A 26,252-nucleotide genomic window follows, 5' to 3' on the forward strand; every position below is an offset into this window, starting at 1 on the left:
GGTTTGTCTCCTTCTTATTACTTAATCATCCAATGAGTCTTACAGAACTGTCAGTTTGGAAGGCAATAAACTGAGTATGGATTTTTCTTCTTCTTTAGGATTGAGAAAGTCCCAATCATGGAAGCAATGAAAGAAACTTCCAAACACCTTGTACTTCATTTCCTGACAATCAGTCATGTGCTAATGATGACCTTAGGCTTCTGGCTACAAATGTGAGACAGGACTGACAAATACCCATCACTGGTTCTGCAAAACAGTAGTGACAAGTTTTAGGATAAAAATCCAGTTCCTAGCATAATTACTGAGAAACCAGACAGGGCGTCATGTGACCAGGCTGTGTCAGCCAAAGGTACAATGAACTGCTGTGTCCTCAGGGGCAGTGATGGACCCAGAACGCTGGTGCTTGCCTATGGATCAAGCAATGGTCTATGAAGTTGGAACAACAAATGACTCATTTTCCCTTTCTGAAATGCTCCTACAAATTATTGCACGAGAATTAATCATTTTAAAAATGTGCTCTTTTCAAAAGTATGTAATTGGAAGATTCCCTTGATGAAATGGACATGTGTATCAGTACTCTGTTAACATCATTAATATCTAAAATAGCAAGGAACACATGTGAAAGTAGCGGTACAAGGTCTCACTTGAGAAAAGACAAGGTGAAAGACAAGTTCAGGCAGCTCTATCTGGGCAAAGAAGGGAAAACATTTAAAGGTATCGATGAGACTGTTGGACAGGTTTTTGGTCAGCTATTTTTAATGTTTCCCTGTTCTTAACAGAATAAATGCTAAAAGCATATTACATTTGCAAACCGTAATCACTTTCTCAATGTTTTTTATTCCTGTCTTGTTCCTTTCAATTGGGTCAGAAACTATTATAGTCATCTATGTATTGACCACAGCAGAGCCTGGCAAGTTCCCTGTGGTGTATTCGATATGACAAAAACAGTAACAACAAGTCTCACAATGGAGATGTTACTGGTGCCCACTGCAGCAAATCGCTGAACAATTGGAGGACAGTGCTACTATGTATTGACACTATAATTTCTCTCCCAAAGATGTTGACATTCTAAGTATAGGGAGACTGTAGGATAACACTGTTCTGTCCTTCCAGCATAGCCTCAGATAGTTTAGGTATATTGGGTTGCTCCCATCACAGTGCTCCCATTCCTCTGTGTTTATTTGTAACTTCTTTCTTTGTGCTCTGTTGACTTATAAACATTGTTTTTCTCTTCTCCCTAAGTCCTTTACATAGTTTATTCAGAGCAATGTCCTTTTTGTATGGACACAGGAAGACATGCTTCTGTAATGTGACTCTCAGTGATATTTCCCTCCTGGGTATCTGTTTTCTCACCTAAGCCTCAGCTGCCTTTACTTCCTAGAGCCCCCCAAAACAGGATCCGACAAGGGACTGGATGGAACCAGGGCAAGCGGTAAGCTATGGTGCTACCCTGGCATCGAGATGGGCCTGGCCAAAGCACCATAATGCTTAACTGTAAGAGCTTGGTCACGGACAAATGCTGTCATGATCCAAAAAGTAATAACTAGATTCCTAACCCTGCTAGGGTTAGGAATGATGAATCTGGCCTGAGCCCTGTAGTCTGAGTCTGTGGCAAGATGTTCCCAGGAGAGCTGTCCTACAAGTCTCAATGTTATCTCTTACTGTGTCCATACAAAAATAACTAGTTTTGTTATGTTGATAGTTATTGGACAGAGGAAAGGATAAAAACACCTCAGGAGGTATTTTGCTCTTAGGCAGTCGGGAAGGGCTTTGGAATACCTATTAGGTGGGCCCTCAGGAAGGGCTTTCTTATGTTGATTTGGTTACCCGACTGGGTGCTGTGTCAGCCTGGAGAGATAAGGGGAGTGGAAGGGAGGAGTTGGAGAGGCAAAAGTGCTGGAGAGAGAGAGCAGGGAGGCAAGATGGACCATGGAGAGGCTAGCAAGGGGGACAGAGAGAGAAGGATGTAGAGGAAAACAGGAGTAGGCATGGCACGTGGAGAGAGAGAGAGTCCAGACTGCGAGTTGGACCATGGAAAGATGAGCGGGAAAGACAGGAGGAGACGGGAATGAGAAGCAGTGGAGACTAGAATGGGAGGCTCAGAGAGACGGGGCAGGCACGCGGGGAGAATGGAATAAAGGGCATCTGATTAATCAACAGGCTTGGCCCTCTCTCCTCCGCTGTCTGTGGCCACCCCGGCTGAGTGAGCGGCCCAGGCCCACCTCAAACACGGGTGGCAAGGGGGAGATCCTTAGGGCTCCCCCTGGCTGCCCCCAAAGATTTTTTTTTACAACAACACATCACTTTTATTTTAAAAATTCAACTTTCTCAGCAAAATGCATGAAGCCAAGAAGCTTCAACTGCAACCACCATTCCATATAAATCCTATGATCTGGACATACAGACTCCCTACAATTTCCTGAAAGAATAATGCTTCCAAAAGTATTTATCCACAAATATGTGCCTTTCCAGAATTCTTCCTTGATAGATAAGTCCTCCCATTTTGGAAGAGGTGACTATTCCAATTATGTTTTCATTTTCCTGTCACCACTATTAGCTTAATTCGAGACAGAAGTTAGGATCTGTGACTTCTATTTCTTTATATCCAATTTCTCCCGTGGTACTTGGCACCGAGTAAATATATGATGAATGAAAGTCTGGACATACAAGTAAAAATCCTTGCTTATCTCTAATGTTTTATCAGACTCATGAGACAAACTGAACAAAGTGAAACCGAGTTTGGCATTTTGTACTGCAGCTGAAGGCCTCTAAGCAAGGCTTTGATCTTGAACTTCCCTTCTGATTCTCGCATTCTGATTCTACTCTACTGAAAGTCAATTGATATCTTTTGCCAGCAACAGTTGTCTTAAAAGCAGGACCACCAAGAAATATAATTCCACAATGTTGTGACTTGGATCAAATGGCATCAGATAGCAGACACACTCTGGCAGTGCGCTGTGCCAATATCTACATCTATTAAGTTTGTTTACTAACTGGTCTTATTATCTATTTCATGTTGGGATTTCTTTAGGGTGTGGTAGAATTGGACAGATGGGTTGAAAGTCTTCCTTCAGGCATATCACAAACAAGCCTAGGCAGATGGGTTCCGATAATCAACCTTTTGGCCTGAAACACATGGACAAGGCAGGGAGACAAAGAGTATGCCATGGTATAGAGATATAGGTAAAAACTCAGGTTGGAATGGACACATTTAAAAGTGACTGGAAATGTTGAAGTCAAAGAGAAAAAAATGGCACAAAGTTATTTCCCTTCCAAGGGAATATATTTTTAGGTAAAACAATTTTATTGTAAAAATGGGTGGAGGGATGGGTGTTTAATCATTGTACAATTGAAACCCAAGCACAAAAATTTGTAAATCTACAACTATACCTCATGGGGTTTCATTAACAAAAATTTTAAAAAAATGTAAATGACGAAGAATGGGCACTGGCGGGGGGATGGGTACTGGATTATTGTATAACTGAAACCCAAGCACAAAAATTTGTAAGTCTACAACTGTACCTCATGGTGTTTCACTAATAAAAATTTTAAAAAAAAATAATGAGTAACCACAGGAACCTAAAAATACTTACCTAAGAATGAAAAATTTTAGCACTGGAATATGTCAACCTAAATAAGTTTCTGATAACAAGGATATGCTCAGTTTTTTCCTCTTTTTTTTTGAGGTGAAGGTTTGGTTTTAGGACATACCTGGATGTATTCAGGATTTAACCTCACAAAACACCCTTCCTTCCTTGGTGGTGTTTTGGGAGTCAGATGTGGTGCCAGGGATTAAACCATTTTTTCACATTCATTTTTAATTTTTTTAACTTTAATGAACTATTGTGAGATACAGTTACAGACTTACAGATTTTTGTGATTACATTTCAATCAAACAATGTTCAAATACTCATCCCTCTACCAGTGCCCATTCTCTACCACCAATGTTCCCAGTGTCCTTCCTGCCATCCCCACTCCTTCCCAACCCCTGCCTCTGTGCAAGATACATTCCCTCTTACTCTCTCTCTCCTTGTGGGTGTTATGGTTTGCAACATAGGCACTAAACAGCCATCATGTCTGGTCTTATAACCAACTTTCAGCACGCATCTACCATCCCAAGTGATCCCTCCAACCATCATTCGCTTAGTGGTCTCTTCTCCACCCCACCCTAAACAGCAAGTAATTACCAAATTGGATATGATACCAACTCAATAAAATGAGAGTCTGTGTTGTTAACTACTATATCCATTTAACTCTGTGTGAAATTAGTTGGGGTCTAGAAATAGTAATTTTCTCCCTTTTTAATCTCCGAGGAATTAGATAGATCATAGGTGTACTGAAAGATAATGTCAGGAAATGTGAGGGTTCTCACAAAAATAGAGGAAGTGAAAATTTATATAGTCTTTTTGAGGCAGCAACTTAGTATAGGGGTTACGGAACATGCCTTGCACGTGTTCCACTTGGCTTCTATCCCCCGCTGGTGTGAGCCTGGAGGTCCATGGTGGTTCTTGGTACCACAGAACTGAGCAACACCACACCACAGCATTCACGATCACAATCACGACCATCCTGTTGTCGTCGATTGCCTCGAGCAGGCCCCAGTAACGTCTCCTTCGTCCTAGCCCTGAGATTTTTTAGAGAGTGCCATATTCAAGGCTTCTTCAGAGTTAGGAGAATGAGACCCATCGTTGTTACTGGTATTTGGCATATTGGGTACGCCACGGGGAGTTTGCCAGACTCTGCCCTGTGGGCAGGTGACATTCGGTAGCCTGCCAGGTTGTCCAAAGTAAGAATGAGATAATAAGATGTTGTACTACGTGAATCTTCCGGGAGCTGGGTTTTATAGTCTCTGGGTCTTGGCCGTTGAGGGGATTACACGGCGCCAGGGGGCCAGGTGGTGTGTGTGACCCCCGCCTACTGGAATTTGTAGGATCTGGGTGGAGGATGCTCAGCCCCAATCCGAGCAGGATTGGAGAGCTCAGCCCCGGGACCCGCATGCCTTTGTTCCTCTGCCGGTACCTTCATGCGTGTGGAGAGTGGTCTCAGCATGGTGGTGGCTGGTTCTGGAGGTCTTCGACTGCCGGAGCCCTGGTCGGGGCGGGGAGGGAAACTCAACCCGCTCCCCTCCAAGGGGCCCCGGTGAGGACAGCCAGGCGCGGGGGCAGGAGACTCTTACAATTAATTGATCACAGCCAGTTACCACAGCTTTGGCCCCTGGAATTTATTGTCCTGTCTAGTTGCCTGAGAAATACTGGGGAAAACTCCTGAGTTTCCTGAGTACTGTGTAGGTACCCATATACCTCCAAAATTGCAAAATCAAATCTTTCTGGGAAAGAATTTCCTAATATATACCAAGCAGTTTGAAGTCCAACTTTATTCATAAGCCCATTAATACTGCATATAAAGGGCAATTCTTTTTTTCTTTTTTTTTTTTTTTCGCTTTTTGGGTCAAACCTGGTGATGCACAGGGGTTACTCCTGGCTCTGCACTCAGGAGTTACTCCTGGCAGAGCTCAGGGGACCATATGGGATTCTGGGAATCAAACCTCAAGTCGTCTACCTACAAGGTAAACCCCCTACCTGCTGTGCTATCTCTCCAGCCCCTAAAGGCCAATTCTTAAGAAAAGAATCTGGAAAAAAAGGAATAACATAAACAACAATTTAATTGCTGAAGTCTTAACAGAGATTAAGAAATAAGTACAATTAATGTATACTAATCTGAATGTTCAACAATCAAATACAGTCAACTAATTATACACTATTATTATAATAATGAAGATTTAAAAAACTATGGCTTAATTCTTTTGAATATGTTATGTACTGCACAGCCTGAAAAGACCAGGCAGAAAAATGCATTGAAAAGATTTCAAAGAAAAAGAGAGTCTGACCTTGGCCCTACTTTTTTTTATCTTATTTGATAGAAATCTGGGAAAGATAGTCCTTTGAAAGGAAGAAAATACTTCCAATAGAATTTTTGTAAGGAGGAGTAGAATATCACAAAAAGTTTGAATTGTTCTGTCACTGGAAGTACCAAGATGTTTGACCTTAATTTTTAAAGAATATTTAGATAGTCATCTAATATCAGATAGCTAGGTCTAGAATTTTCTTAATTATGAATCTTACCAAAAAATATTTGGTTAGTTAGTTATTTTCAATTTAATTTTTTACAAAGTTGTTCATGATTGAGCTTCAGTCATCCAATATTCCAACACCCACCCTTTACCCATGTACATTTCCTACCGCCAATGTTCCCATATGTCTTATGATCAGAGAGTTATTTCTTTCAGATTAAACATTATTTTGAGTAATCCTCTTTTAATCATCTTTTGGGAGGCAAATTAGGGCACCACATTAAGTATAATCGTAGATTTTTCTGGAGGAGGGCACATAATACTTCATCCCTGGATTCGTATTCTTACAATAGTTTCAAGTGTTTAGTCTACCAATGGCAACTTATCTTGGCGGAAGGAAATCATTGTACCAGATCTCTCACTTCAGATTCACTCCATCCTGACAGTCCCTGGTCTTGGTAATAGATCTCACTTAGTAGAATCATCTTATCTCCTAGCCTCCATTGAGTCTATATCTCCTTCACTAGTTGCCCAGAGAGCCAGGTAATAGCAAAGACAAGGTCATGGGTTTGGGGCAGACCCAGTGAATTGCTTGTCCTTTCCCTAATAAGGGTTTGAAAGTCCACTCACAGTGTTCCACATAACCAAGGCCAAGCTTCCTTGAGAAGCTCGGACCACTTGGTGTTCATTCTTCATCTTTCTCCAGCCATTTTCTGACCCTTCACTCTCATTTCTCTGCCATTGTATAACACAGAAAAGATTGAACACAGAAGTTCCAGAAAAGATTGAACACAGAAGTTCAGTTCTTCAGATCTTTTTGCCCAAAGAACTGCATTAATATGGTGATTGATATTTTGATCTGAAAGATTGAGTCACAGGTAAATTCTAGCATAAGAAACTGAATGGCTAATTCAACTTGGCATAGAAGAGGAACAGAGATCTGACATGAGCAACACTGGGCTTGGGATCAGAAATATGACTGGTGGGGCTGGAGCAATAGCACAGCAGGTAGGGCGTTTGCCTTGCATGCGGCCAACCCAGGTTCGATTTCCAGCATCCCATATAGTCCCCTGAGTACCACCAGGGGTAATTCCTGAGTGCAGAACCAGGAGGAACCCCTGTGCTTCTCCAGGTGTGACCCAAAAAGAAAAAAAAAGATAAAAGGAAAAAAAAAACACTTGCTGTAGCACTGTAGCACTGTACTCCCATTGTTCATAGATAAACTCAAGGAGGCACCAGTAATGTCTCCATTGTGTGACTTGTTGTTACTGTTTTTTGGCATATTGAATATGCCATGGAGAGCTTGCCAGGCTATGCCGTGCGGGCAGGATACTCTCGGTAGCTTGCCAGGATCTCGGAGAGGGACAGAGGAATCGAACCCTGGTCAGCCTCATGCAAGGCAAATGCCCTACCCACTGCGCTATCAGCATACCATATGGTTCCCCAAGCACTAACAAGAATAATTACTGAATGCAGAGCCAGGAGTAACCCCTATGCACCCAGGAAGCCCATCCCAGGACAGCCCCTGTAATTCAGCACCACAGCCGCTCTGAGCTCCCAGCTCCAGCTAAGACTGGCCAAACCATATGCTAGCTGATAAAATTGTCTCTTCAAACCTTTCTCATAGAGCTAAGTTCTCCATTAAGCTCCCAACCCTCGTATGCTTTTACTCACCTACTTTCAGCTCCCCACCTGCTATGACCAAGCAGGCCACGCTCAGCGTGTTGCTTCTGTCCACAGGGAATTCCAAGGTCCCCATCACGTAGAGGCCTCTGAGGAAGGGAAGCTCTGTGTTCACAAGGACGGTCCTGTCTGCAGAAGAAAATGAAATTGCTGAAGCACGTAAGCAAGGAAGAATCGCCTTCTCTCTTCTGGTGATTGACTCTGGGACTTACTCAGCAATTTACTAACTATGCCAGGCAAGTACCACTAGGGAAATATTAGTTTGACAAAGACTAGACCTAATGGAGGAAAAAGAAGAATGGTTCACCAATCTTGCCATTGTAGACACACCAAGCGCAAGGGCTAAAAGGCAGGTTTTCTTTTCCAACACAGAAGGTCTAATCCTAATTCAGTGCCAACAAGTCGATGAGTTTTATGTCCTTCATCCAGGTCTCTTCACTATGGCTGTAGTGGCAGAGAGGTAGAAAATCTTTGACGCAATACAACCTTGGCCTCTGAAGTCAGACCGTTTTATAGTGAACCCCAGCCATGACTGAGCAACATTGCAATGTCTTTACTTGGCATTTCATGTGCAAAGACTGGGTAATAATAATAATAAAAAGTATTTGTTTCATACTAGGATTTAGGGCTGGAGCAATAGCACAGCAGTAGGGTGTTTACCTTGCACATGGCCAGCCCAGCTGAGCCGGGTTCGATTCCTCTGCCCCTCTCGGAGAGTCCGGCAAGCTACCGAGAGTATTTTGCCCGCACGGCAAAGCCTGGCAAGCTACCCGTGATGTATTCAATATGCCAAACACAGTAACGAGTCTCACAATGGAGACGTTACTGGGCCCACTTGAGCAAATCAATGAACAACGGGAGGGCAGTGCTACAGACAGTGCTAGGATTTAAGTGAGAGTTAAATGAGTTAATGGGTTTCAAGTGCTCTTACAATATGGATAAGCCACTTCAATTTCCATGGAAAGCTAAGTGGTAGGTACATGCTGTATAAATAATGGATATTTTCATCATTTCTTCCTGTTGCCCGTTTGCTTGTTCTATTTGCAATGTAAAATATGTATTTTAAAACCATGAAAACTGAAAACCACCATCTTTTCAGGTCCCTCTATCACAGTAGTTTCTGTACAGGAGAATCATAGTTTTTTATCTGAAAGTAACAATAGCATGATACATTAACAATATTACTTAAAGAAGCAAATATTATATATGGCACTGGCACTTTGGCACTGTTCTCCCGTTGTTCATCAATTTGCTCGAGCAGACACCAGTAACATCTCACAACAAATTGTGAGACTTGTTACTGTTTTTGGCATATCGAATACGTCATGGGTAGCTTTCCAGGCTTTGTCGTGTGGGCAAGATACACTTGGTAGCTTGCTGGGCTCTCCAAGAGGGGCCGAGGAATTGAACCTGGTTCGGCTGTGTGCAAGGCAAACGCCTTACCCGCTGTGCTTTGACTCCAGCCCAATATTATACATTTGCCAAAATAATAAAGCATTGCTTTCTGAAACTTAGTAGTAATTCAGCACAAATTCACGATACCAAATAAATGTCTGCTTAAATTCCAAGGATCATAATCACTGACACATGGAATGGTTTTCAAGAATTTTGCTTACATAATTCCAAAAGCTGGAGCGATAGCACAGCTGGTAGGGCGTTCGCCTTACAAGCGGCCAACTATGGCCACCCCGAGTTCGATTCCTCCGCCCCTCTTGGAGAGCCCGGCAAGCTACCGAGAGTATTCGATATGCCAGACACAGTAACAACAAGGTCTCCAATGGAGACGTTACTGGGCCCGCTCGAGCAAATCGACGATCAACGGGAGGGCCTTTACTTTACTTTACTTTACTAATTCCAAATACACAATTCACTAGCTATTCTTTCTTTTTTTCTTTTCTTTTTGGGTCACACCCGGTGATGCACAGGAGTTTCTCCTGGTTCATGCACTCAGGAATTACTCCTGGCAGTGCTCGGGGGACCATATGGGATGCTGGGAATCGAACCTAGGTCAGCAGCCTGTAAGGCAAACGCCTTACCCGCTGTGCTATTGTTCCAGCCCCTCACTAGCTATTCTTAAAGACTGCTCCTCCCAACCCCCACTCACAAAGCAACTTCTCCAACTTATCTTTTCTAGTTTCTACCTATTTCCCTAATTATAAGACTTGCATTTCTCCCTTGGATAGACTTGCAAACCAACCACTTCTCTTCTCTTTCCCACCCCAACCCTTCATAGCAGGACTCTTCCAAGCTGTGGCAAATTGAAATGACCAAATGAGCTTGATCCATAAATTCTCACATATATATTTTATCTTTTCTCTCTTCTCAGTTGGACAGGCTCTCACTGGCTCTCCAAATATGGTCATGATCCAGTTAGCATTTGCACCCAACAGAATTTACTTCCTATACTGGAAACAACCGTTCCAAATATTTCCATGGACTCTACCACATTAAAGAGAAACACTCTCCTAGAACATACTGCACATACATACATCAGAAAACTAAAATAATTGTTGAAATTATGAACATAATTATGTAAGGAGGTAAATATCACTGTGCTGGTCCATAGTTGTAATTGGTCCAATAGCACAGTGGGTAGGGTGTTTACCTGGCACACAGCTGACCCGGGTTCGATTCCTCCATCCCTCTTGGAGAGCCCAGCAAGCTACTGAGAGTATCCTGCCCACATGGCAAAGCCTGGAAGCTTCCTGTGGCGTACTCGATATGCCAAAAACAGTAACAAGTCTCACAATGGAGACATTACTGGTGTCCACTCAAGCAAATCGATGAACAACAGGAGGACAGTGCTATAGTGACAGTGCTTCACTACTAGATCAAGGGATAATTCAATTTTAAAATCCCAAGGGCTTACTGTGATTTTGAAAACAAAGATACCATACCAAAATTGTCCAGGTCTGTTGAATTTAGCCACCCATATACCTTAAATTTAATTTAATTAAGATTGATACAAAATGAATGGTTTCATTAAATTTATGAAAATATTCCAATTTTATCCCTAGCACTTTTAAAACATTCAAGCAGAGGAGAGAAATACCTTGGTTTAAAATATATTTTGTAGGTTCATATCTTTAATATACCTTCAAAAGCAATATAGAGGGACCAGAGTTATAATACAGTGAGTAGGAGGCTTGCATTGCATGTGACTGACACAAATTCCATCCCTGGAACCCCATATTTGTCCTCTGAGCACTTCCAGGAGTGATCCCTGAGTGTTCAGCCAGGAGTAGACTCAGAGCACTGTGGGTGTCATCCAAAAGCAAAATAAGTAAATAAGTAAATAAATAAATAAATAAAGGCAATATAGAAATTAATTCAACCAAGCACTTAAAACAAAAGAGTTCTACTGTTTCACATAACTGAGCTTACCATGATGGGGATGGATGTCTGTCAGTGGGGGAGCACCCTAGTGGAGGGTGTAGTATTGGCACATTGTATGCATAAAATCCTATCACTAATAGTACTGGAAATCATGGTGTGTGTCTGGAGCTGAAGCGACAGTAAACCAGACAGGGCATTTGCAGCCAACCCTGGTTCAATCTCTGGCACCCCACATGGTTTCCCAAGCACTGCCAGGAGTGAACACTGAGTGCAGAGTCAGAAGTATGCCCTAAGCACAGACGGGTAAGGCCCTAAATTTAAAAAAAAAATCACAGTGTCTAAAATAAAAATATAAGTAAAAAAAGGCTTTAGGGTTAGACGGAACAGGGACGAAGGCAGTTGCCTTGCAGGAAAACAATCTTGGTATAATCACAGGCACCAATGTTTCTCTGAGCACCATTAGGGATGACCTCCAAATAACAAAGTTGGGAACAGATTCTGGCAACCACTCGGTGTGTTCCACAGCCACCCCTTCGAAAACAGAGAGAAGTTTGCTATAAATGACCTTTATCAATCTATCTAGACTTCGACTCATTCCACACCTTACACAATTGTTTAACTGCTGGATTTACAGGTTAAATATGATAACATTGCATTGATATCTTTTCTCTCATACAAAGAATACTCACAAACATATGCACAAAATGTGAAGCAGAATCTCTTTTACGCATACTTCTCAGTTAAAATGTGACGATCACACAGATTTTAAAATGTCACTTTGGTCTTTATTATATATACTATAAGATTTTTTTTGATAAATTTACCAGCTCACTCTAACTATATCAGTACATTTTCTAGGCTATTTTCAAATAATGGGTATTCAAATAATGCATAGACTACTATTATCTCCAAAATATTGTGAGTCATAGATTTAATTCTAATTTTTATTTACTCAGCACTCTGAGTCCTATTGAGGCTCAGAAATAACACCAATGTATACTCACATATTCACACATGTATGCCTACATGTGAACACACACATACATACACACATCTACTACATGAAAAATCCAATAGCAATAAGAGAAAAATATAGAGAATTTTTATTTACAAAAATAAATATAATTTATTTATATTATATTTATAAATATAATATAAGTTATATTTTATATATTTTTGTAATATTAAAATATTGGAATGTTCTTCTTGGGATGGAGAGAGATTACAGAAAGTACTTGCACACGACTGGCCTGAGTTTGATCCCATCACTCTAAATGCCTCCCACGAGTGATGTCTGAGTGCAGAGCCAGGAATAAGTCCTGAGCACTGCCAAGTGTCCTCCTCCCCACCAAATATTTTTTGAAAGTTCTTATTCTAGTGCCATCTTTTCCTTTTAAATATCCCGAATCCATCTATGCACCTTCTCTTATGCCTTCCTTTCTTTCCCTGTGATATTTCAAATTTTGTTGGGAGGTGGGTATTCAAAGATGAGAAGGACATGGTTTCTATGACATGATAAAGATAAATAAGTACAAACAAATACAATGCAATGTACTTGAAATGCTAATATACTCTTTTATTTGTATGGAGGTTGAACTTATCTTCATTCACATATACTTCAAAATGGAAAATTTCTTAGTGTGTTTATTATAACAAATTTCTGCTAAAATGAAAGGGCTTATCAAACAATTTTCCTTGCATTGCCACAGTAAAGATTACAGTTCTTGCTGAAACTGAGACAAGTAAAAGAATTAACCCCTGATGTAGCCTCAAGCCCACCTTGAACAACTCTGCAACTGCAGCTATAATGTCTGTTCATAAAAAGCTTTCTCTGTGTTCCAGGTATGGAAAGTTACAATCATAGAAATTACCCTAGAAATTAGTCAAGAAGTTTATGAATCCTCAGAAATAGTTACTTATGCAACTGACAAAAACAGGTACGATGGAGCACCTCAGACTTAACTAAACACCCATGCTTTGCACCATGCATTGACTCGGCCAAGGCAATTCCATACTCCTTTGTCAGTGACCAATCTATCCTACTTGAGAGAATGAGCACTGGCATATGGAGGGAACCATCTGGAATTTCTGCTGCTCAATGGGAGGCTGATGGGAGAACAGATCTGGAAAGAGACTCCAAAAAGAATTAATGAGTACCAGATGTAATTAAAGACTGCATTTTGCCCCAAAGGAGCTGAAGACCAGCCATGGGGTGGTGCCTCTTGGTTCCGAATTACACCGTCTCTCCACTTGTTCATCCATCAAGCATTAAACATCTCACCATCTTTGTTTTCTTTGCCAAACGGTGGTTCTTGTTTTTGTTTTGTTTTGTTTTTCAGTCAAAGGGTTGTATTGTGACAATTAGGAGAGCCTCTTAGAAATCGTATCTGGAGAGGAACATGGAGGAGGAATCACCTGAATTTTCCCATACACCAAATGCGAGAAAACATCTATAACAAAGATGTGCTGTGCTAGTCTTCTCCAAATGCCACCCTCAAGATCAGAAAGTCCAAGCCAAACCACAAGGCAGATGGCTCTGACAGGGGGTTAAAGCTTCTTTTGTCTTAGTAATAATCCGACTACCACAGTAACAAAGCATTCCATATAATTTCAACACTAGATTTAAACTCATTTTTCTCCAGCTATTGAGGGTAATCAAGGTCACTATTGTATAGCATTTCAAGGGTCTGACACTTGTCTAAATAATTCTATAGAAATGAGATCAAGGACAAAGGGCACAGATCCTGGGAATAATGATGAAGGGTCACATGAACAGTCATAATTTAGTGGAGGGCAGAGGCACTGTTTGTATGGTATTCACCATTAGGTCCAATAACTTAGGTGCTGAAGACAGATTCCACTACAAAACTACTATTGTCAAAAGCTTCAGCCTTTACCAACTTTGGACAAAACTCAGATCTCAGGGAAAATGTTGACATGGAAAGGCAGAGCATATAGGAAAGAACTTTTTGTGAGTTTGGTAGTTCCTTGCACTTTTCCATAATTAATGAATTTGTTTCTACGTTCAATTTTGGCCCCAAAACTCTCATAAATATATGAACCAATGAAAAAGTGTGTTTTAAACCATTTTGAATAACTACTAAATGACTTGATTTTCATGTTTTTTTTTTCAATTAGCTTTAATATGACCACTTTACATGTACTTAAACAATGATTGGTAGGCATTTCTATCCCTTGCAGTGTGGTTGAACTTTGGGAAAATCTAGAACCTTATTATTTTATCACAATTTGTAAGGATGAGTGCTGCATAACAGGAAAGTATTCTTAAAATAGAATGGGGTTTTTACACATAAATCATTTCTAGGGATGAAATGTGATGAAGAATCAGTGTCAGGCAAGCTATTTTACTGAGATGACGGTATTTTCTTACAAAGAATGTCTTATCTTCTAGGAAAAGCAGAACAAAGTTCTGGAATATGAGCACGTATTCCATAAATGACTAAATCCTTTTCTAAGTGCTGCTAACTTTTTCGCCTACCTTTTCACCAAATGCACACAGGTGGTTTCTTTACTTGGCTCTATCATTTCCCAACTGGTCTTAAAAATAGACAGGAGAGGCAATTTTCAAAGTGCCTAGAGGTACAAGATTCAAGACTGAAAGCCAACTTTCTTATACCTTAAAATAAAAACAACTGCCCGTGTGGGGTGGGGGTGGGGGGGCAGGGGGATGAGCAAAGTGATTGGCGCTAAGAGGAATCAGGAAGGAAAATTGCTCATCTGGTTCCCAATCCTTGTAATAATTCAATTTAAATATATTCTTATTCCACTTTCTGCACACTCTCTTTGTCTTTCTCCACCACATATGACATGCATAATTCCCATGGTAGAATCAACATTTTAAATTATGATATTTTAATTGATCAATAAAATGTTTAACATACCATGTTTATCTCTTCCTCTAGTCTATACCATCTGTTCTTCAAAATATTTTGAATCAATTTAATAGGAAGGTCTTTAAGTAAAATTACCAACTGTATCAGATCAATCCTCTGAATCCCAAATTCTGAAAGAAAAGTACCAGAAGGTGCTGCTGTTTTCATAAAAATGAAAACAAATCCATGCTTTCTCCATTCCAGGCTTTCTTTGTCTTTTTGTTTTTGTTCATCTTGATGTGGTGTTATGTTGTTCTCTCCATAATACCTCAAAGAATTTAGTGGATGATGTATGCTGTAATTTTTCTCTTTTAAAATAACTTTAATGTTAAAATGACGTTGAAATAGAGACATACAAAGATACACTTTTGATATATAACATTCAATGAGTTTGAGGATAATCGTATGTCCAGCATGAAAAACATATCAGACTTTCACCTAACCTAAACCATGAAACTATGCCTCTTCTCCAAAGTTTTTCCAAACTTTATTTATCTACTTATTTATTATTTTCTGAAAAGACATAGTATACACATTATCCTCTAGCAAAATATTGAGTATGCAGACACTCTGCCATGAAGTAGCCATGTAGAACTTACTCATCTTGTATAACTGACACTTTGACCCCTTTCACAACTTTCACCCTATTCTTCCTTCTTCCCATTCCCAAGCAGCATCCATTAACACATTGACAAAGAAACCAAATAGATATTTCTCCAAAAAGGACTTCTAATTGGCCAACATGTTTATTCAAAGATATGCAATATCATTAATCATCAGGAGGAAAAAAATCAAATCAGAACCACAACGATTTTATCACCTCACACCATTTAGGATGACTTTTGGAAAAGAAAAGGGGGGGAGAGGACCTCCTTTAACATTGTGTGTGTTGTGGGGATGTAGATTTATGCATTTACTATGGAAATTACTCAAAAGATTAAAAGTAGAGGTGAAAATTATCCAGCAGTTTTACTTCTGGTTTGATTCGCAAAGGAAATTTAAAGAAGATTTTTGCAAGATCCCTACAATCACATGGTCACTGGACATGTTGGTAAAACAAAGTCCACAGTATTCTGGTGCCAGGTAGTTCAATACTAAACTGAAAATCTGGACTTCACAAACCCCAGAAGAGTGAAAAAATGAAAAGTTGGCAATTTGGAAATTTGAGGCCATATGTTATAAACTATAGTTCATATCATTGCGTTCGTTGTTCATTAATATCCACTGAGTAATGAGTCTGGGTACTGCTCTTCACCACATTAGTGAATAATCTCAATGTACACGTAAAGGCACATAGCACTGTATCACTGCCCTCCCATTGTTCATGGATTTGCTCGAGAGGGCCCAGTAACATCTCCATCGTAAGACTTGTTGTTACTGTGTTTGGCATATCGAATACGTCACGGGGAGCTTGCCAGGCTTTGCAGTGCAGGCAACATACTCTCAGTAGCTTGCCGGGCTCTCCGAGAGGGGCGGAAGAATCAAACTTGGGTTGGCTAAGTTGGCCACGTGCAAGGCAAACGCCCTGCCCACTGTGCTATAGCTCCAGCCCGTAAAGACATACACTAGTATATTGGGTGAACCAATTGCTGAATTTTTAATGTGATTCACACAGTACTAAAGCCCTAATGATTCTAGACTTACTTTCCTGTATGGGTTCTACATACTGCGATTATTTTCCTTGACCTGAGCCAGAGAGATAACACAGGGATTAAGGCTTTTGCTTTGCACACTGTCAACCCCAATTAGATCTCTGATACAACATAATGTCCCTCAAGCACCACTAGAAGTGATTCCCTGAGCTTGCAGAGCCAGACCTGAGTACTAGGGGTATGACCAAAAATTTCAAGATAGGAAAGAAAGAAAAGGAAGGAAGGAGGGAGGGAGGGAGGGAGGAAGGAAGGAAGGAAGGAAGGAAGGAAGGAAGGAAGGAAGGAAGGAAGGAAGGGAGAAGGAAGGAAGGAAGAAAGGAAGGAAGGAAGGAAGGAAGGAAGGAAGGAAGGAAGGAAGGAAGGAAGGAAGGGAGAAAGAGAGATAAATAAAGAGAGAGAGGAAGAGAAAGGAATGAAGGAAGGAAGAAGAGAGAAGGAAGGAAGGAAGGAAGGAAGGAAGGAAGGAAGGAAGGAAGGAGAGAAAGAAAGAAGGAAGGAAGGAAAGAAAGAAAGAAAGAAAGAAAGAAAGAAAGGAAGGAAGGAAGGAAGGAAGGAAGGAAGGAGAGAGAAAGAGAGGGGAAGAGAAAAAGAGGGGAGAGAAAAGAAGAAAGGAAGGAAGAAGAGAGAAAAAAGAGAGAAAGAATGAAGAGACAAAGGAAGGGAAGAACCAATGAAAAAAAGAAAAAAAGAAGGAAGAGCATGAAAGGGAAAGGAAAGAAGGAAGGAAGGAAGGAAGGAAGGAAGGAAGGGAGGGAAAATGAAGGAAGGATAAAACAAAGGAAGAGAAAGAAAAGAACAATGAGAACAGCCTTTAGTAAATAAATATATTGTATACTTTAATCCTGAATAAAAATTTATGGAGATCTACACAACGAAGTACTATGTAGCTGTTAGAAAAGATAAAGTCATGAAATTTACATACAAATGATACTACATGGAAAGTATCATGTTTAGCAAAGTGAGTCAGAAAGAGAGGGATAGACATAGAAAGATTGCATTCCTCTGGGGAACATAAAGTAACAAATTAGGAGACTAACACTCAAAAGTGGCTGAGATTAGTACCAGGAGTTTTGTTCCATGGCTTGAAGGCCAGCCACACATTCTAGGGGAAAAGGGAGCCCAGATAGAGAAAGGAGCACCAAATAAAGGGTGTTGAGAGGATCCTCCCAGGATGGGAGAAGCATGATGAAAGTAGACTATAGACCAAACATGATTGCCACTCAAAGCCTCTCTTGCAAAACACAGGACAAAAAAGAAGAGAGAGAGAACAAGGGGGAATGCCCTACCACAGAGGTGGGGTGAGATGGGGGTATGGGGGGTGGGAGGGATGCTGGGACCCATGGTGGTGGAGGATGGGCACTGGTGGAGGGATGGGTGTTTGATCATTGTACAATTGAAACCCAAGCACAAAAATTTGTAAATCTACAACTGTACCTCATGGTGTTTCACTAATAAAAATTTTAAAAAATTGAGTCTTTAAATAAATTATTTCCTCCAGAGTAATGTTGGTTAGTCAAAGAGGCATGCCACAAGTATTGTATCCAGTGACTTTATTTCCTGTTCAGTCTCCTGCCCATATTAGCTTTTTCCCCCCTTTAATTGTAGTTTGGTCTGGAGGTCTCGGCCCCGGAACCCGCGTGGCTGTGTCCCTCTGCCAGTACCTTCATGGGTGCGGAGAGTGGTCTCAGCATGGTGGTGGCTGGTCCTGGAGGTCCACGCCTACTCGAATTGGAGTCGAGCATCTTCCACCCAGATCCTCCAAATTCCAGTAGGCGGGGGTCACACCCACCACCTGGCCCCCTGGCGCCGTGTAATCCCATCAGCGGCCAAGACTCAGAGACTATAAAATCCAGATCCCGGACGAGAGCAGTGCAGTCTCTACCCCCGCGCCTGGGTGTTCCTTCCCGGAGTCCCTTGGAGGGGAGCGGGTTGAGCTTTCCTCCCCGCCCCGACCAGGGCTACGGCAGCCGAAGACCTCCAGGACCAGCCACCACCATGCTGAGACCACTCTCCGCACCCATGAAGGTACTGGCAGAGGGACACAGCCACGCGGGTTCCGGGGCCGAGACCTCCACGCCTACTCGAATTGGAGTCGAGCATCTTCCACCCAGATCCTCCAAATTCCAGTAGGCGGGGGTCACACCCACCACCTGGCCCCCTGGCGCCGTGTAATCCCATCAGCGGCCAAGACTCAGAGACTATAAAATCCAGATCCCGGAAGCGACATCTTATTATCTCATTCCTACTTTGGACAAACTTGCAGGCTATCGAAAGTAGCCTGCCCACAGGGCAGAGTCTGGCAAACTCCCCGTGGCGTACCAAATATGCCAAATACCAGTAACAATGATGGGTCTCATTCTCCTAAAGAGCCGTGAATATAATCTCAGGGCTAGGATGAAAGAGACGTTACTGGGGCCTGCTCGAGGCAATCGACGATTAACAGGATGATGAAATGAAATGAAATGAAATTGTAGTTTATGTAACATTACTACTAGTGTTAATGTTTATGCTATTGGTGTACAAAGTTACTGTATTCCAGCACTCCCAATGTACCCGCACCCTCCACACTTTCCTGTCAACCTCAGTGCAGTGTTCCATCCCCCCTCCAAGACTCACCTCACTTTTGCAATTCGAGGGTTTGTGTCATTAGATCCTTTTAAAACACATAAATGCCCTCTCTCTGTGTGTCTATTTTATGTTTAAGAAGGCAATATATACACAAAATGGCAAGATTCTTTGTTTTCTTAAATACTTTTTATTTCTCAAGCTTTCCATTGTTTTATTCAAGTGAATAAAAGAGTCATTCAGTTCCTTAAAGGTAAGATGCTAGTGGGACCTGGGTGATAACTCAGATCAGGAAATATGGAAGGACTTGAGTTTTCCCTGGAACCCCATGGTCCTCTGAGCAGGAGTTGGTGTTGCTTTCAGGCCCGGAGCACTGTAGTACCCCAGCACTGAACCATTCAGCACATGGACTGAGTCTCATCAGAAGCAGTCCCTGCACCCTCTCAAGTGTCCTTGGAAGATACCCAAGACACTGCAAAATATAAGAGGCTCTTACTCTATTTGTTTTTAATTTTTTAATATGTGTATAACTCATCCTGTTTGCGTAAGGCTATGCTTGGAGTATCACGTTTCACTAAAATGAGAGAAAGAATCCGGAATTCCGACCTCCTTCGGCAATCAAGGATCAGGGACGCTGTCTCCTTTGCCAAGGCGTCAAAAATCAGATGGGCTGGTCACGTAATGAGATTTTGAGACGACCGCTGGACTAGAGCTGTTACCGACTGGACTCTGCGGGATGTCAAAAGACCGCGTGGCCGCCCACCTACCAGATGGTCAGACTTCTTCATCAAGATCATGAACGATCGGTTTGAGTCTCTCTGTGTTCCTAGAACGAACAGATGCCATTGGGCTACACTAGCACGCGACAGGGACAAATGGAGACGTTACTGGCGCCCACTAGGCAAATCAACGATTAACAGGAAGTCAAGTGATCAAGTGTACAACTGATGCTTAATAGAGAACTTGGAATATAGCTAGACTGACAAACAACACCGAGTAAATAAGAAAGAACCTCTACTAGAATCTTTATGTATTCATAATTTGATAATCTCTGAACAGGTAAGGCAATTGTTTTATGCTTCTAAATTCATAAGATGCTTATATAGACTATGTAAATATAAAATTACTGCTACAGAGAATTATTTTCTTTTTTTCTCAGAATTTCTACGTTTTCGAGGGCTATGTATTTTAGAAATAACAAGTTTTTAGCAGTAATTGTAAATTCCAACAAATGACATTTAGCCAAATTCTAAGAATTCTTTAGTGAGATTTTCAAAATGAGGTCTTTCCCTTTGAATTAAAACATTGTTCCAGAAACCATGAATATTCCTAGAACTTTTATTCAAAAGTCTAAGTATTGCAAAAATATTACCCTGAGTTTACAACTTCTGTCAAAAGTCCCAATATTCTCAAATATCTCTATAATTCTGGCAAAGATTTGGAAATATATATCTTTAGAGTTAATCTTTTCGATTCAGGATGTCTAAAAGTAACCACGAGAAAAATTTTATATAAAGAAAAGTATTATCACTAACCAATAAATTTATCCAAGCATGTATTCATATACTTAGCAAATATTATTGCTTGAGTAGATTAATATTGATATATGCCAAAAAAAAAAGATGAAAATGGAAATTAATGAATACACATACATATACACACATAGACACACATACACAAACACACACACACACACACACACACATGAACTGAGAAAATCAGGTAAAATTTACAGATAAGCCTAAACCACCATCAGTGTATTATGTTAAAAGTTTAACAATTTACTGCATCTTCAATTTTAAAGTGTGGATAATGATTTTTCATATTTAATAGGGTTATTAATCAGATGAAAATGTTAATGTATAAATCATTTATACTCAAACACAAAGAAAACAGTAAGTATTCATTGCATATTGTTTATAATCTTTTAAATTTGTAACAATTTGCTATTTAGAAAAAATATCTTTTGTAAGTTAGTATTTTCTGATTAGTAAAGGCATTAAGATTCTGTTAAAATACTTTTTACAAAACTTCATTGATAATAAAGTCAGATAATATAAATGAAAGGCTTTTAAACAGATAAATATTTCCATCTTTTATAATTTCTACATTTGATTTTCTGTCTTAATGGAAACATAACACACAAATAATAAAAATGAATTTAAAAATTTTCTAAAATTGATCTTCATATAAACTTTCAATTCTTTACAATTATAGTAGGGATTTTTCATTTTCTTTGGTTTGGTTGAACTAACATAACTTTTTTTTTTCTTTTTGGGTCACACCTAGCACAGGGGTTACTCCTGGCTCTGCACTCAGGAATTACTCATAACAGTGCTCAGAGGAACATATAGGATGCTGGGAATTGAACCTAGGTCAACTGCGTGCAAGGCAAACACTCTACCTGCTGTGCTATCGCTCCAGCCCCAAACTAAAATAACTTTTTAACATGTATAGATAAATACTCTCACTTCTATTAACCGAAACTGAGTCTTATCTTACTGTTTTGAAATACCATCTGAACCACCATAAAAATTTATATATATACATATATATAAATTTATAACTATATATAGAGATAGATAGATAGATAGATAGATAGATAGATAGATAGATAGATAAAATCTCAGGGCTAAAGTAGGCTGCCAACACAAAGACGGACTAAAATGACTGTCTGTACTTTTACCGCACCTATGCTGATATAGGAAGCATCCATCAAAGACCTGATGGTGCAAGCACAGAAGATCACTTGACTTCCCGTTAATTATCGATTTGCTTGAGCGGGCGCCAGTAACGTCTCCATTTGTCCCTGCCGCGTGCTAGTGTAGCCCAATGGTGTCTGTTCGTTCTAGAACACGAAGAGCCTCAAACCGATCGTTCATGATCTTGATGAAGAAGTCTGACCATCTGGTAGGTGGGCGGCCACGCGGTCTTTTGACATCCCGTGGAATCCAGTAGGTAACAGCTCTAGTCCAGCGGTCGTCTTTAAATCTCACTACGTGTCCAGCCCACCTGATTTTTGACACCTTGGCAAACGAGACAGCGTCCCTGATTCTTGATTGTCAACAGAGGTAGAAACTCCGGATTCTTTCTCTCATGTTAATGCAGGAAGAACAGTGGAATCAAAGAGATGTGGCCAGAGCCGGAGGTTCTTCTTCCTCTTAGCTATTTCTTCGAAGCTCTTGAAGGCGTTCCAAGCAGCACTCTTCCTCCTACACAGTTCATGTGCCAGGTCATTTGTCATGTTGACTTCTCGACCTAGGTACACATAGCTGTTGCATTCGGAGATGGTTGTTCCGTTGAGAGCGAATGGAGCGTCAGGAATGAGGCTGTTTCTCATAACCATTGTCTTAGTAAGATTCAGCTGTAGTCCGACCTTTCCACACTCACGGTCAAAGTGGGCCAGCGTTTGTGCCGCTTGGCTAATATTTAGTGTTATTAAAACAATGTCATCAGCAAAGAGGAGGTGGTGTAGTTGCCGACCATCTATCTTCACTCCCATTCCTTCCTATTCCAGTCATCGCATGATGTTCTCGAGGGTGGCACTGAAGAGTTTTGGTGAAATAGTTTCACCCTGTCGAACCTCTCTCTTGACATCAATGATTACTTCTTTGTAGAATTGTGAGATCCTGGTAGTGAATTCATAATACAGCTCACGGAGGATACTGATGTATTCAGTTTGAATGCCCTGATTGGCTAGGGCTTCCATGACCGCTTCCGTCTCAACAGAATCTAAGGCCTTCTTTAAATCAATGAATGTTAGACAGAGCGGCATCTTGAACTCCCGAGAAACCTCAATGAGCTTGGTTAACGTGTGGATATGATCGATGGTGCTGAATCCTTTGTGGAACCCGGCTTGCTCGCATGGTTGTCCTTCATCTAGTGTTCTGCCAATCCTACTTAGGATGACTCTAGTGAACAGCTTGTAGATGACAGACAATAGGCAGATCGGGCGATAGTTCCCAATGTCATGGATGTCTCCCTTCTTGTACAGTAGTACAGTCCTGCTGGTTTTCCATTGGGACGGAATCTTGCATTCAGACAGGTAGCCTGTGAAGAGCCGAGCCAGCGTATTGATGAGTACTGACGGCAGGTTCTTCAGGTGTTCAGGTCTGACCTTGTCTGGGCCGGGTGCTGTTCGTTTCTTTGCTGATGAAATGGCGTGTCAAATTTCGGAAGAGAGAACATTGGGAACGATATAACGACAAAACTCTTGAAAACGTGGTTTGGCTCATGCCTCAGGCAACCACAAGCGAACATCCAAACTTGCAAAGCAGTGCAGAGATGCGATCAAGGAAGACCTCAAAGAGAGAAGAGCAGCAGTGTTGGCTGATGCGGCAGAAGCCAGGAAAAGTATTCACAATGCCTGCCTGTCCTTCGCCAACTACAAGACCAAGATGACTGCCCTCCAATGTCCTGATGGATCTATCACATCTTCCAGAAGGGCCATGGAGAAGATTATTCATGACTTCTACTCGGATCTCTTTGATAGCCACATCCACCAGACCACATACCAAATTCTGCAGGATGGATATGTCGTTCCCAGCGTTCTCCCTTCTGAAATCTGACACGCCATTTGTTGGTAAAGAAGCATACAGCACCCTGTTCAGACAAGGTCAGACCCGAACACCTGAAGAATCTGCTGCCAGTACTCGTCAATACACTGGCTCGGCTCTTCACATGCTTCCTGTCTGAATGCAAGGTTTTGTCCCAGTAGAAAACCAGCAGGACCATTCTGTTGTACAAGAAGGGAGACATCCACAACATCAGCAATTATTGCCTGATTTGCCTGTTGTCCATTGCCTATAAGTTGTTCACTCGAGTTATCCCGAAAAGGATTGGCAGAACACTAGACAAAGGACAACCATCCAAGCAAACTGGGTTTCAATAAGAATTCAGCATGATCGAGCATAAATTTGGAGACATTACTGATGCCTGCTCAAGCAAATCAATGATCAATGGGATGACAAGTGATACAAGAGATATACATATATATGTATATATATATGAATATATATGGTCCTATTCTGAACTGATTTGTTTCATCATTTCTATATCTATGTTTATTCCTGTGGCAATGTCATGTTGCTTTGATTACTGACATCCTGCTTTAAATAATACTTATATTATTCTCATTTTTAGGAAAAAATATAGCTTTTTCATAATTGTTTTCCTTCATTAGTAGGCTTGTGTCTTTGTCATATTTTTTCTTGTTCTACTGCATTGTCTGCTACTTTCAGTAATAGAAATGATAGTAGGCATTTATGTTTATTCTTGACTTACAAAATGCAAATAATGTTTCTACATTTTTATAGTGTTTAATATAGGTTTCTTATAAATGCTTTATACCAAGTTAGGGAATATTCCTTCTACTCCTAGTTTAAATGTTTGTTTTTGTTTTTAGTGCCCTGAAATTAATCAAATGCTTTCTTTCAAAAAATATTTTGAGGAGCCTTTGGGAAAAAAATTCTCTTGATATTCCCACATAATTTTCTTGATACTACCATGTAAAATTTTTCTCTTCCAGTGGAAAGCAAATGAATTTGACACACTATGACTATTAGCTTTGCCCTTAAGCAAGGCATAGAAATAGCTCTGTGCCCCATTGAAGAGAAAGACTGAATTTTTTCACATCAAAAAAGGGGGTGGGGGGGAAACAGTGAAGAACACCTTTAAGAATATTGTTTGTAAGTACTTTATAGATTTTACATTTATTTGATTTACATGCCTCTGTAAAATACTGTTTTAGAAATTTTCACCGAGTCCCAAATATTTTAAAACTTGTGATTTGATAACACTATTTTTCAGAATTTCTATTTTCAATTCATCTGCTTCTTCAGACTTTCACCATCTTCGATCTGTCCCACGGATGTAAGATAGAATTAGCCTCTTCATTCAAACTCAGCTTCCCAAAGGAGACAGCATTTTTATCATTGACTCATGTGACTCTAAGTGCACTGAAGTATTGTATAGTTTGAGCATTCACCAAACCTTCTGTGTGTGTGAGTGTGTGTGTGTGTGTGTGTGTGTGTGTGTGTGTGTGTGTGTGCGCGCGCGGTGAGACAGAAAGAGAAAGACAGAGATAGAGGTGTAGGTGGAGGTTATCACTATATTAGATAAGGAATTGCAAGCAGGAGAGTTAAACTTTGGGGCTCATTCTCTGGTGTCTCATTATAAGGAAATATTGAAGAAGGAAGAGTTAGACCTAATTTTGCCATAACAGGTTGCACTAATGTATTCCCTTTCCTGAATCAGAACTATCCTTGCATTCCTAAATGACGCTATTCAATTCATCATGATTTTTCTAACACACAAGTGCATTTTATTTTCTGAGATGTCTGTCCCATCAGTATCAACTTCTAAATTGTTTTTGGTGGTGAGGAACACATCTGACTGTGCTGAGGGCTTACTCCTGCCTCTGCACCTAGCGATCAGTACTGATGGTGCTCAGGAAACCTATTCATGGATCAAGCATAGAAAACAAAAGTACCCTATTCACTGTACTATCTTTCTGCCCTCAACTTCTTCTTCTTCTTATTTTCCTTGCAGCTCTCTTTTTCTAATTAAAATAAAAGACATTGCCTTGGGAATGAATTAGGAAGCATTGTATCTTTTCTGGTTCTAGAATAGTTTAGAATATGAGATGATGAGTTTAAAGGTACATTTTGCATATTTTGAGGAAACAACTCAGATGATTTCAGAAGGAGATAGGTTATGGGTTCCAATGGGGGAATAAATGAACCTAGAGAAATCCTCTATTTATATAAAAGACATAAATAATTGTATAATAGTTTGCGAAAGTGGCAGTGGAGGGGAGAAGAATTAAACTTATTCATTAGTAATTAGATGTTTCATGGTCCTATGACTAAAATTCTAATATTCTAGAATATTATAAGTCATTTACAAATATGAAATGCATTTCTCACTGATATGATTTATGTTTCTAAGATCATTGTTCACTTTTTAAAAAGTTACATATGAGCATATCAAATGGAGACGTTACTGGCAATATGGTTACAATAATGTCACAATTATGGTATTGATGTGCAAAGT

At 40.5% G+C, this 26,252-nt stretch overlaps 1 protein-coding gene across 1 annotated transcript in view; it reads right to left on the bottom strand.

Annotated features, from left to right (window-relative positions):
- PKHD1 (PKHD1 ciliary IPT domain containing fibrocystin/polyductin) overlaps positions 1-26,252 on the bottom strand; it is a 579,380-nt gene that overhangs the window by 187,927 nt on the left and 365,201 nt on the right. The window contains exon 52 of the mRNA XM_056130637.1: positions 7,745-7,882. Coding sequence (XP_055986612.1) covers positions 7,745-7,882 — 138 coding nt within the window. The remainder of the gene's footprint in view (positions 1-7,744; positions 7,883-26,252) is intronic.

This window comes from Sorex fumeus, unplaced genomic scaffold (assembly GCF_029834395.1).
Source record: "Sorex fumeus unplaced genomic scaffold, SorFum_2.1 ptg000080l, whole genome shotgun sequence".
NCBI lineage: Eukaryota > Metazoa > Chordata > Mammalia > Eulipotyphla > Soricidae > Sorex > Sorex fumeus.